The sequence below is a fragment of the Sphaeramia orbicularis genome, chromosome 1 (genome assembly GCF_902148855.1).
Source record: "Sphaeramia orbicularis chromosome 1, fSphaOr1.1, whole genome shotgun sequence".
In the NCBI taxonomy this organism is placed as follows: domain Eukaryota; kingdom Metazoa; phylum Chordata; class Actinopteri; order Kurtiformes; family Apogonidae; genus Sphaeramia; species Sphaeramia orbicularis.
The window spans coordinates 38,295,654-38,309,142 of record NC_043957.1 but is presented as its reverse complement, the minus strand read 5'-3'; the positions used below and the strand labels follow the sequence as shown (position 1 = coordinate 38,309,142).

Genomic DNA, 13,489 nt, shown 5'->3' with positions numbered 1-13,489 from the left:
TGGGAATGTTTAATGCTATTAATTTAATACTCTTGCTTTTTTTTGCTTATTATATATCATCTGTCTTTATATCGATCTGTTAATCTAATCTCTCTATAGATAGATGGATAGATATAAATTAAAAAAAAAAAAAAAAAAGCATGTGTGTATATACTATACAGGGTGTATCAAAAACTACATTTTGAAAAATTACCCCCAGTTCCACATTTCATCACTTTTGGAATTTTCTTTTATGGACATTGGTAGGTAGGGGATTAGTGGATATTTGTCCAAATTTACAGACCCAGGTTTTCATGCATGAGTAAACAGGGCAAATTGGACAATCCAAGTTAGAACTGGTTTGCATGAAGTAGCGGTGGGATTTAAATCCAATCAAAGGTCATGGGAGGGGACAATGGGCATCCGTCTTGTTTTCCACAAAATTGCCAGGTTACAGCAGTAACACTTTGGCCACTATGTCAATTTCATTTCTTTACACATGGCAGCTGTTCCTGCCATTCAAAGTTAGTTGTTTAGGCCTGAAAATATAACTGAGGACAGGCCAAGTTCGGGTTAGGTTTAAAACCCCTTAACCCTAACCCTGAAAATGAAAATAAGAGGCCTTTCCAGTGACACTACAAGACTGTCATTAATGAGGGAGGAGGCAGAACTTTGCCAATTTTTAAAAGGAATTACCGATTTGGTAGACATATTCACATTATATTATGTTTTTGTTTGTTCAAAAATATTATTTGAGCATTGAGACCCGATGATAACAAATTGAAACTCATTCATGGAAATTGATGTTTGAAAAAAATTTTCAGGGTTGTTCAGAAGGACCATTAAAGGTTCCAGTTTCAAAAAATTTGAATTTTCTGTCAATGATTTAATGCTTCAGTGGTTCAGGTCTAGGCAGACACCCATCCCCCAGAGTCTGGGCCTGCTCCAGGTTTCTGCCTCTTAACCCTTTCATGCATGAATTATGAGAACCTTAGTCAAAAATTTTTTCTTGAGTGTTTTTATTCCTCTTTAGGCATGAAAAAAACAATGCAATTCAATGTTTTTTTATGAACCTATTTTTCAAGGAGTCACAAAAATGTCCACTCAGCTGGACACCATGCATTTAATTTTTGAAGCAAAGAAACATGTATTTAAAACTCATCATCAGAAAGTGATACACTATGTGAAAACTGTTAAATAAAACATTTTTAATGCCGCTAATTGCTAAATTGCTTCTGTTCTCTCACATTTTATCATTCTCTAATATTAGTTATTACTCATTTCATGGAGATAAAATCCTCCTTAAACCCAGGAATTTAACAGTTTTAGCTTTTTTACATTAAAAAATTGTCTTGATTGGAAACTGCATAATGCAACAGTTTTTTCAGATATATTTTTAAAATTATTTTTATTTATTGATTAATTTTTTATGGAATCTCCTTTGTAATGCACAGCATTTTTTTTTTTTTTTTTTTAAAGTTAAACTGTTAAACGTTTGTCCCCTACAGAGGATAAAATGCATTGCTGGGTCTCAGGAGGATATGCAAAAAAAACCCTTTTTGTTTCAGAAAACTGTTAATTACAGTCTAATAACAATTAGCAACTGATTTACACTAAAACATGTCACTGCAGATCAGGTTTATCATGAGCAGCAAAGTAACAATAATTGTGTGAACTGCAGTGTTCTGGAGGATGCATAAGTGTCCACTATATTGGCTGATATGGAAGTAAAACAACGAAACCCATGAATATACAAGAGAACAGCTGTGGAATATCTGTCCACTGTAGTGACCACTATACATGAAAGGGTTAAAGGGAAGTTTGTCCTCACCACTGTCACCATTCACAAGTGTTTGCTCCTGGAATTTCTGTTGGGTTTCTGTAAATTGGCTTAGAGTCTGGTTTCGACCAACTCGATATGTAAAGCGTCATGAGATAACTTTTGTTATGACTTGGTGCTATATAAATAAAATTTGATATGATTCAGTCTTTACAGGGTTAAATTCTGTTTTAAATGGCCTTAGAAAAGTATAAAAAGTCTTGAATTTAACTTGCAGAGCCTGTAGAAACCCTGCAACCAGAACTAAACATCCAGAATTTGACTGTCATCTTTTCATTTTAAATAGTTTCATCTTCAAAATGTTTTCTAGCTGTTGAAGGGTTAAACATGTTCTGCACCTTCACTTGTCAGGCCTTTATAAGGAGTTGTCAGTCTGCCCACTGCACAGATAATATCATAAGCAGACACACATCCTGTTCACACTCAGCATCATTTCCTCCTGCAACAATGTGGAAAGTTCAAGCAACAATATGCAAATGTGAAAAATGTGAATGAATGTCACTGTTTGTGGTTTATGTTAAGTAGATGTTTATTTGGATGCGTATCAGTGGTATATTACCTCTATTAGTCATTATAAAGCTTTTATTAACGTCTTATTCAGCCTCAAAATATTCTATAACTATTCCAACACACACTTTTCCATTAATAACCTACTTATTCCTTATTAACAGGTTAAATAAGGAATTGGTTACACATAAAACATAATCTCAATATGCTTGGGTTTATATTGACCGTATATGCTAAATAAACCATACAGTTAATTTAAATTTTACAAAAGGTCAAAGGTCATTACATCTGATCACCTATGTCGTGTTGTTTAATGTCCTCTACTGTCATGGTCTGAAGTTTACACACACACACACACACACACCTCGACTAAACGTTGTCAAACTCAGCTTTTCACAAATGTCAACATTGCATTTCAATATATATTCACTCTTTTGGTTCAATGAAAATGAATACTAATGTACAAAAAACAAACAGGATTTCAAACATAACGCACATTTTTGGGTTATTAAAAATACGTTTTTGCAGAGAACAGATGTGTGATCATGTTAGTCTTTTTGCAGAAAAAGACAATGAAGCCTTTACATTTGATGCATATAATTCTTTTGAGCGTCCATGTTTTTATCCATGTCTGATATCTGGGGGAAAATAAGCAGACTGTCACTAAAGAAATGAATTTTTGAGACCATTCTATTCATTTAAGTATAGGTGTTTGCCTTAGACCAGGGGTGGGCAACCTGTGGCTCCTGGGCCACATTTGGCTCTTGGGCCCTTTTCAAGTGGCTCTATGTGGCTTTGTTAAAAAACATGGAAACACTTTTTTTTTTTTTTTTTTTTTTTTTTTTTTTTACACATTTTGATATTTTTTTCACAACCGTAAAGTTATGCAGTTGTAAAAATGTAACTACACTCCAAACAAATCAAAACGTAGTAGTAGTAATAGTAGAACATGACTACTTTTTATTTTATGACACTGATGGTATTCATCTGTATACTCAACACAACAATGACAAATTTTACTGTTTTCTTCAGTTCTGTAATTTATTCATAGTTCTGTAAATGCACCGAAACTTTGATTTTGGTAAAACACATAAGGATATCTTTTGACTCCAGATAGATTTTTTTTTTCTATTTCTGTCCTAAAATGGCTCTTTAGATAGCAAAGGTTGCCAACCCATGCCTTCGACACTAAGGGAAACACCTATACTTGAAATAATACAGTTTAATCACCTCTCTGTTCTCTAAGACTTAGAGACTTAAAAAAAAACTAAACAAGTGGTGCTAGGTACAACAAACCCTACCCCATTGCACGTATTGTAGTTTATTTTGGCATCGATCCAGCTGATGTCATCATGTCTGTGTGTGTGCTGATGTCAGCATATCAATGACCTCTACAGGGTGGGGAAGTAAAATTTACAATATTTTGAGGCAGGGATTGAAAGACAGTGTATGACCAATTAGTTTATTGAAAGTCATGAGAATTTAAATCTTCAAATCATATTTTACTGCATTTCTAACAGTCTTGTTGTCTACCCCAAGTTCAGTTGTCATTTTTCTCATGGATTTGGTTGGATCCTTTAGGATTTTGGATTTGAGAGCTTTAATAAAAGCTTTGGTACGTTTTTTGTTGCTTCCTCCACTTCCAGACTTTCTCGTAATAGTTTTGCTCATAGTCATTCTCTTCTTTCCATTATAAACAGTCTTTATGGACACTCCAAGTATTTTTGAAATCTCCTTTGGTGTGACGAGTGCATTCAGCAAATCACACACTCTTTGACGTTTGCTTTCCTGATTACTCATATGGGCAAAAGTTTCTGAAAAGGTATGGATAATAGTGTTAGGTATGATTATGACATCAATATATGTTTGGTTTCAAAACAGTTGACGTAGTGCCTGCTGAGAAAAAACAACTAAATGTTCATTGTAAATTTTGCTTCCCCACCCTGTATATATATGTGAAGTTTGAAGTAAATTGAAACAAAATTGATGTTTTTTATAGACATTTAAAAATTCACCCATTATAAGTAAATGGGAGAAGAAAAAAGATTTTTAAAAAATCCTTTAAAAAAAATTGTGACCTACTTTTCTCAAAATGTAACCACATCTATTCTGGGTCACTGGTAATCTATAAACCCAGTTTGGTATGAATTCTGCCAATAGTTTTGCTGCTACAGACATGTAAAATTTCACCCATTATAAGTACAGGGTGGGGAAGCAAAATTTACAATATTTTGAGGCAGGGATTGAAAGACAGTGTATGACCAATTAGTTTATTGAAAGTCATGAGAATTTATTTGCCACAAGAAAGTTTACATAATAGAAAATGTTTTTATTCTGTGTGTCGTCCTCCTTTCTCAATAACTGCCTTCACACGCTTCCTGAAACTTGCACAAGTGTTCCTCAAATATTCGGGTGACAACTTCTCCCATTCTTCTTTAATAGTATCCTCCAGACTTTCTCATAATAGTTTTGCTCATAGTCATTCTCTTCTTTACATTATAAACAGTCTTTATGGACACTCCAACTATTTTTGAAATCTCCTTTGGTGTGACGAGTGCATTCAGCAAATCACACACTCTTTGACGTTTGCTTTCCTGATTACTCATATGGGCAAAAGTTTCTGAAAAGGTATGGATAATAGTGTTAGGTATGATTATGACATCAATATATGTTTGGTTTCAAAACAGTTGACGTCGTGCCTGCTGAGAAAAAACAACTAAATGTTCATTGTAAATTTTGCTTCCCCACCCTGTACATGGGGAATTTTTTTTTAATTCTTAAAAAGATTTTGAACTTTGACCTACTGTTCCCACAAAGGAACAAACCAAACCAAAAACAATACCCCTTACCTCCCCTGCGGTGGCAGGGTGATAATTCTTGTTCCACTGTGATGAAGAAGTGAAAACTCAATTGTCATAATACAAGACTTGTAAAGTGATAAATGATTTCTTGTGCAAATGTGAGGCAATAATCTGCCAAAGACACACAACATATTTCCTTTAAAGACAGAATTAACTAAACTACACACTTAAACCGCATTTGTATTCATAATTTCAGTCTCGGTGACTATATAAGCACACATGTAGAGTGAGTCCGGTTATGTTTTGAGTCTTGACTGTTTTTTTTACTAAACCAAGCAAATAAACTTGAATCCTACTATTGCACATGATCTCTAAGTAAACCTTCCCACCAAATCCTGCAGCTCTATAGGGAAATTGTTTTAAATTAAGGCAGACAAAAATTATTTCTCCCACAAGTAACATATGAATTAACATAATAGTTTCAGAAACAGTATAGAAATAATACATCAAAAGATCTGATGAACTGATTATGTATTTCAAGCGTGAAAGAAAGAGACAAAAACATAATCTAAATATAAATGAATGTAGAAGCTCCATCATTTTCCGGAACATTGATCCACCAGTAAAATCTACGCAATTTGACAAATGACAGTGGCTGTAGTGTAGTCACTTGGTGTTACATTTATTAGTGATATATTTTACTGAAAAACTCTTTTTCTTCACTTTTCTCTGTTTTGGTAAAATAACCTTTGAATTTACTCTGATCTTTTCTGAACATCTACATGATGAGTAAATGAAATATAGCAAAATACATGATTTTCAATACAAAATATAGAGTAGAATATAAAATATACAGAAATAAATCACTTAGAGAAGGATAGATACAGAGAAAAATGAATTTGGAAGTTGCCACAAAAATAGTTTTGTTCAAGATTGATGCACACAGCCTAAATTGAGTTGAATGTTGCTGTTCAACCTTTGAATGTAAACCCAAAGTGCATCGGGGGAGCTGAGGACTCATCGTTTAGGGTGTAGGTTACTGAGCTGCCTCTTGAGGTTGGAGGGCGGAGCCTCTTGGAGTTCCTCTTGGTTTCTTTCACAGTTAAAAAACCCTCCACTTGTGTCAGCTTGTACTTGTGCTGTTATGGTTAATATCGATGACCTTCTGCTGGGTCTGAATTATTTCTACTCTGGTGGTTTTAAAGATGGCTTGGATCCAGTTCTTGGTTTGTCTTTGGACTCTGTTCATCACACAAACTGGTAAGTGTTTGTTTTACAGTAGAGGAGAAAATATAATAGTGATATTGTAATATTTGTTTGGCCACTGTTTGCTGTATTTATACTATAATCATATGTTTTTTTTTGCACATAACCTCTTAAGATCCATGCATTTATTTCCTCTGTAGGGGACAAGAGGTTCACAACATTTACTTAAAAAAAAAAAAAAAAAAAAGCTGTCCACTGCAAAGGACTATCCATGAACAAAAAAGGATCTAGAAAAAAAAACAACCCAAAAAAAACCAAAAAAAAAAAAAAACTGTTGAACTATGTTTCCAATCAAGACAATTGTTTCATGAAAAAAAGACAAAACTTTGACTTTCTTGGGTCTCAGGAGGATATAAATCCTGTATTGGATCTAAATTATTGCATAAACTTTGGTTGTTCATGTTCTTCTTAATTACTTTTCATTTACGAGATGACTTCACAAATAGCACCTCAAGTGAATTTTTTTGAGGAAACGTCTTTTAAAATGGATCTTTTTGTTTCTACACAGTGTGCAGTAACAGTGAGTACTTTGAGAAGGAGGAGGGGGATTCTGTGGTCTTCCCCTGTGCTGTTAACCAAAGTGAACCTCCACCTTACGGCTTTGCCCTGGCAAGAAGATGGCTCCAAACCTCTACTGTGCTCTACAAGCATAAGCACACGAACCATGAGGTGCTCATATCTGATTACAAAAATCGCATCAGTGTGAGTGGAGACCCCACCAGCTACTCTGTGACCGTCACCATCTCTGAGCTAAGGGCCTCTGACACAGACCGATACCACTGCCAGTTTGAGGTGGACAACCCTTTCTCAGATGACATCCGCAAACCTGGAAACACTGAATTCTTCCTCCTCGTTCGTGCTGGTGAGTGTTGATGTTTGTACTGATCTGACATGAGTAGGAGGTTGACATTTGGAGAACAAAGACATGAGCGCTGTTGTTTCCACAACTTCCAGTGTTGAATAAAAGTCAACTTAGTAGAATGCAGTTCAACTAAAAAGTGAAGGCTAAACTGTCTAACAAACAGAAGAGTTGGCAAAAAATGAGGATACATGTTCATTCATTAAAAAGAATTTTTCTCCATCAAGCACCCACAGGAAATTAAAAACTACTGAAAATAACCATTTAGTTGCCACAAACAAATTCCAAATTAACAAAAAATTGTTTTCTTCCCCATGAGCACCATGTGGTTTCTCAGCAGTTCCTCAGAATTCAGTGCAATCAGATCTTATGAACCTTAACATGTTGTTGTTCCTCATATGACCCACATTTTGCTGATGACTCACACTTTCGTTAAACTTCGGCCATAAATGAGCCCATCTGTTCATTATGATTTTACCTTTTGTGAGGCCACCGACTGGATACCACCACCAACACTACAAAGAGTAAAAGTCATTATTAAACCTATACGACAGACAGACAGACAGACAGACTTTATTGATCCCAAATTACAGTGGAGCAGCAGCATGACATCTAGTAAACACGCTATATATAATAAATTAGAGGTTTAAAACGTATAAACATGTATTTTAGATTTGTTTTGGATTCATTAACCTAATGCATGTTGGTCGTGGTGTGTGTGTCCTTAAATGTTCTCAATAATGTCACTTTTTGAAACACTGTGAGAAAAGCAAAAGTAGTGAAGTTTTATTCCCTTTCCCTGTTGGAGATGCCTCCGGCTCAGTGGACTTAGAGTCAGTAAACACTTGTGCTGGAGGCTCGGTCGTGCTCCCCTGTGCCCCCCCACCTGGGGACAGCTCGGCCGTAGAGGGGGTGATTTTGAAGAGGCGGAGGGGCCAGGCGCCGGTGGAGGTGCTGTATCACTCAAAGTGGCACCACAACAATGCCCATCCTTCACCCGCCGGGTTCCCTGTAGAGAGGGTCCACCTGTCCTTTGCTCCGGGCCCCGTCGGCATCACCTACAACCTGAGCCTGCAGCAGCTGCAGCCGGAGGACAGTGGTCTGTACAGCTGCCAGCTGCTCCTGCAGGGCAGGCCTCACAGCACCCGGCTGGGGAGACGGGCCTTCTTTGTGTCCGTCCAAGGTGGGTCACGTCACAGAGGGACTTCAACTAACATGTTTCACAGCCTTTTAAAATAAAAGCAGAAGACTCACACTAACAGTCTGTCATGAACGAAGAGCCCAGTTTGGTAAATGCTTTACAACTGACCCACCTCAGTGTAAAAGTGAGCATCCATCATATTCCATCATACTGATAATCATGTCTGTTATTACAGCACATATGGAAGCATCATGACACTCACTTTTGGGATTGTTTCACACCGGCACTGTTTCTGTGTTTGATTTCTGTCCAGAGCTTTTATTGTGTAAGTTCCAATGTTGTGGGAAATACACATGCAAGTTCTTTGTTTCACAATTGCAATGTTTCCTCTTTTTCTTCTTTTTTTCCCCTTGTTTCTTCTCTGTCTTTGGTATTAGTAATAATAGGCAATTATCGGCATCATTGAGGAACTAAGTCATTTCTTAATCAATATCCAGTTATTAAAAAAAATCAGTCCAGGTATATTTATAATATATGTAAGACATATATTTGTAGTGGTGACCGTGTCAGTGTGTGGCTGCTGGATACAATATTAAAATATGACTTCAGGATTTTACTAAATGTACAGTTTTATATGAGATAGGACACAACTGTAGTATAAGAACATAAGTTTGTTATCAAAAGGATTATTATTAAAAGTAGATTATTTTTATTAAACTAAGACTCTAAATATGAAATGGAAAATAAGGTTTCTGTGTGCGCTCACCCATTTAACCCACTTCCACCGAACAGAAGACAACAGTTCGTTCGTCACAATATGAGACCAAAAAGGAGAAGGTATTTGTACATCTTTAAAAAAAATCCATTTCCCATAAACTCAGAAAAACAGGCCTCTTTTCAGCTTTGTCATGATGCATTTATGCCTTGAAGACCTAGAATTATTTTTGTGATGACTTTCAAATATTTTTTTCTCTACATCTAACCTTTCCCAAGTAATTTATCACCATTTATAATATTATTCCAATCATAAATGCACAAAATTCAAATGTTATTACATCAAAAGAGAGAAAAATTATGAAAAAGTGACTATTTCAACAAAATTTTATCATTAAATGAACATTAAAAAAAAAGCATCTAAAATTAGTGTCATTTATTAAACTCCATGGGTTTTACTGGTGACTCAATATCGTGGAAGATGATGGTGTTTCCAAGTTCACTACAGAGCCTCCGAACGTACAAATGAGTCATATCTGATGTTGCTGAAAAGCTGAGAATTTACCTGAATTATTTGTGTATTGATAGGATTAATGAATCAAATGTTATTTAACAATTTAAATCAGTAAATGTTTATGGTCACCGGTGGGTGTTTAGGCTTCCGAGGGTTAAAAACTTAAGGTTAAGAAGTTGGAGAAGTTTCATTTTCCCAGAAATTGAAAGCAATAGTCTACAAGTCAAATACCTCTTGAATAAAAGTAGTGAAACTCTACCACTAAGTCACTAAGAATAAATAAAATTACATCAAAATTCAGATTGTCTGTAGTTTCCAAAATACAGTCTTTAGTCAAAATCTGAAATTGTGAGAATTAATAAGAGAATGAGTTTTACTCTAAAGGACTGTTTTTCTCAGAGCTATTAGATCTAGTTGAAAACACTGTCTGTATATTATAATTATAATACATTCACTTTACAGGTTCTTTACGGTGGAAGATACATACATCTATTGTATAAATGTACATACAGACCAATATTTATGTGTAATAATAGAACTTTACCATATACATTGAAAACATCAGCTAACCAGCACTTTTATCTTTTATTTTCCAATTCATCTTATATACAGTATGAATGTACTGTATGTATGAAGGAATGAATTTATTTTTTGCTTTTACATCAATCATTGTACTCAGTACATCAATCGTAATAAACATAAAAACCAAAAAAGGAATAGGCTAGAAGCAAAAGCTTATTTTTTTTGCATATCCTTTTCAACTAATACACTGCTTACATCAACTTAAATGTGTACAGCATCGAGCATTCACACCATAATAATAATTAAAAAAAAAAAAAAAAATCAACAACAAAAAAACATCTACCATCTAAGTTCAATATTTCTGAATAATTTAAACTTAAAGTACTTTTTTTTTTTTTTTTTTAACTTCGCCAAAGGAGTGGATAACTTAAATGCATCATAAGGTCCATTCCATAATTTCACACCCACAATCCCAATTCATCTAAACTTCACATCTGCCCTCACTTTAATCCACTCACACATATGAAAATCTCTGAAATTCAAATTACTCTCTCTTAATTCCAAGAAACCACGACTGGTCTTTAAGACAATACTATTTTTATCCTTCATGTTCCATATACCTATTTAGAAACAATTCTTTATACCTCTTTTTAAATGCATTTATGTTTGTATGTATGTACTGTTTGTATGTATGTGCATGTTTTATGTATGTATGTTCTGTATATATGTACGTATATATGTGTGTGTGTAAGAATTATTACTTTTAATCTCCAGAGCAGATAATTTCTAAAACACTCTAGTCCTGTGAAATCAGTTTAATTTGCTTTAGGGTTACTGTCCTCAAAATGCACATTAAACAGTGTCACAATAACAGAAACATTGAAGTAGTTAAACTGTATTTTTTTTTTCTCCATCTTATCTTCAACATTTCTCTGCTTTTGTGTCTCTTTAGACGGACCGTGTGAATGCACCAGCTACTCAGCTCTGATATATGCTTTGTCTTCATCCGTGGCCGTTCTCTTCATCCTCCTCCTGGTGCTCGTGATAATTCATCGAGTGAGTACAATAATCAGTTTATAAAGTTCATGTCTGACACCACTCACACAAAGGAACACCAAGTGGAACTGAAGTGCTGTCTGGTTGTTATCAGCAGCACCTGTTTGTTGAGAGCGTGCCATAGAGTTCCTCTGTTAAAGGCTGTAGCTAACCACAAAACCACAGTAGTTTCGTAACGGCTGTAACTTGTAAGCATGTTTTTCTTGTAAAATTAAATGTGTAATGCAACAAGGCCCTTATTCTAGTCTGTAGTTTACATTTGGTGATACCAAAGTGGCATTTTTCATGTAGTAACAATGAAGATGGGATATCTGATGGAGGATGTTTTCTTCAGAAAATCATTCACCCTGACTTTAACACAGGAAATCAAGAGGGTGTGTTAACTCTGTTTGTTACCCTCACTGATTTATTTTCATCCTGTTTCGATGTCTACCAGGGTAAAAGACGGCGCGCTGTCAAGTCGCCCCCTCAGGCCCCTATCTATGAAGAGATGTCCATGGTGCAGCCCCCAAGTCGAAAACTGGCCCCCTGTCAACTGGCGGAAATGGAGTCCGAGTACAGAAACTGCTCTGTGAAGAAATCCTGTCCAGAGAACCACTATGAAAGCCCCCGAGGGCCCCCCGGCCCCAGGGACGAATGAGCTTGTCATGAACATGAAACAAAAGCTGCAGCTGCCTGAAACTCACCTGACTCGTACCACAAATACATCTTCAGCAGCGAAGGGTCTCCAACAGGGGTGTCAAAGTCAGTTCCTCGAGGGCCGGTATCCTGCATGTTTTAGATGTTTCCCTCTTCCATCACATCTGGAAACCATGACATCATTATCAGGCTTCTGCAGAACATGATGATGAGCCGATCATTAATTAAACCAGGTGTGGCCGGAAGAGGGACATATCTAAAACATGCAGGATACCGGCCCTCGAGGACTGGAGTTTGACACCCCTGGTCTAAAATATGTCCTCATGGATATTAAACTGTAGGCTGTTTTAAAGGAGTTGTGCTATAATTTCTCTAACTTGTAAATGTATGTGGTTGCCAGTTTGTGCAGTGACATTAGCCCCTTTTACACAGCACTTCTGTTAAGGGAATATTTCACCTTTATTCGGGAATGACGTCTGTGTAAATAACATGGTGGGATCATTTGGTCCCACCTTTATCGTGACTTTGTAACGTCCATGGAGGCAGTAACAGAGGAAGAAAGGTGGGATCACCATCTTGCATTTTTTCCAGGATCTCTGTGTAAATGTGGCTATAGTTTGTTCATCTGTATGTATGTGCCCTGCCACGAACTGGTGACACATCCAGAGGGCGTACCCACCTTCACCTGTTGGTTGCTGGGATACGACCCAGCACCTGAATGAATGAATGAATGAAGTATGAAGGGGATGCATTAGGGTCAAAACACAGTAATAATGGGTTGGATTTATATAGCGCTTTTCTAGACACCCAAAGCGCTTTCCATTATTAACCCATTATTCATTCGCTCTCACATTCACACTCTGGTGGTGGTAAACTACATTTGTAGCCACAGCTGCCCTGGGGAAGACTGACAGAATGTTTTAGACAAAGATAGATCCAATTTGCACTGACCCCTTGTGCCATAGGATGTTCTACTAGCTGATGAAACTGTATTTATTGTAATGTCCTGTCAGAGAGCAAATTTTAATTGATTGCCATTCCAACATTTATTTCAATATAAAGTAGCTCCTTGTTTTGGATAATCTCTTATGGTCCAACTAAAACAAAAATGAATGTAAAAGTAAAAAAAAAAGTGGGTTATTTAGCAACATTAATCTGTCAAATTGTCTCCGAAATGTCCCATCAGAGAGATTCTGAATACTGTGTTTTGACCCATTAAAGCACAGGTGTCAAACATGCGGCCCAGGGGCCAAAACCGGCCCACCAAAGGGTCCAATCCGGCCCATGGGATCAATTTGTGAAATGCAAAAAAATTACACTGAAGATATTAACAATCAAGGATGTTCAAATCATTTTAGGTCAATTCAATCTAAAGTGGGTCAGAACCAGTAAAATACTACCAGAATAAACTTTAAATAATGAAAACCACAAACTTTTTTCTTGGTTTTAATGTTTTAAAAAAAAAAAAAAAAAAAAAGTTAAATTACGAAAATGTTAACATTTACAGACTAGCCTTTTACAACAAATGTGAAAAATCTGAACAAATACGAACAACCTGAAATGTCTTAATAGAAGTATGTGGAATTTTAACAATTATCTGCCTGTTATTAAATGTTGTGTGTATTTGTAGATCCACTGTGATCTGTAAGTT

General features: G+C 36.0%; 1 protein-coding gene across 1 annotated transcript; it reads left to right on the top strand.

Annotated features, from left to right (window-relative positions):
- The first annotated feature begins 6,114 nt into the window (after nucleotides 1–6,114).
- cd7al (cd7 antigen-like) lies at nucleotides 6,115–12,958 on the top strand. The gene is made up of 5 exons (XM_030137614.1): nucleotides 6,115–6,387; nucleotides 6,902–7,255; nucleotides 8,061–8,435; nucleotides 11,096–11,199; nucleotides 11,636–12,958. The coding sequence occupies exons 1-5, from the start codon at nucleotides 6,333–6,335 to the stop codon at nucleotides 11,837–11,839; spliced, it is 1,092 nt and encodes a 363-aa protein (XP_029993474.1). The 5' UTR covers nucleotides 6,115–6,332; the 3' UTR covers nucleotides 11,840–12,958.
- Nucleotides 12,959–13,489: the final 531 nt, after the last annotated feature.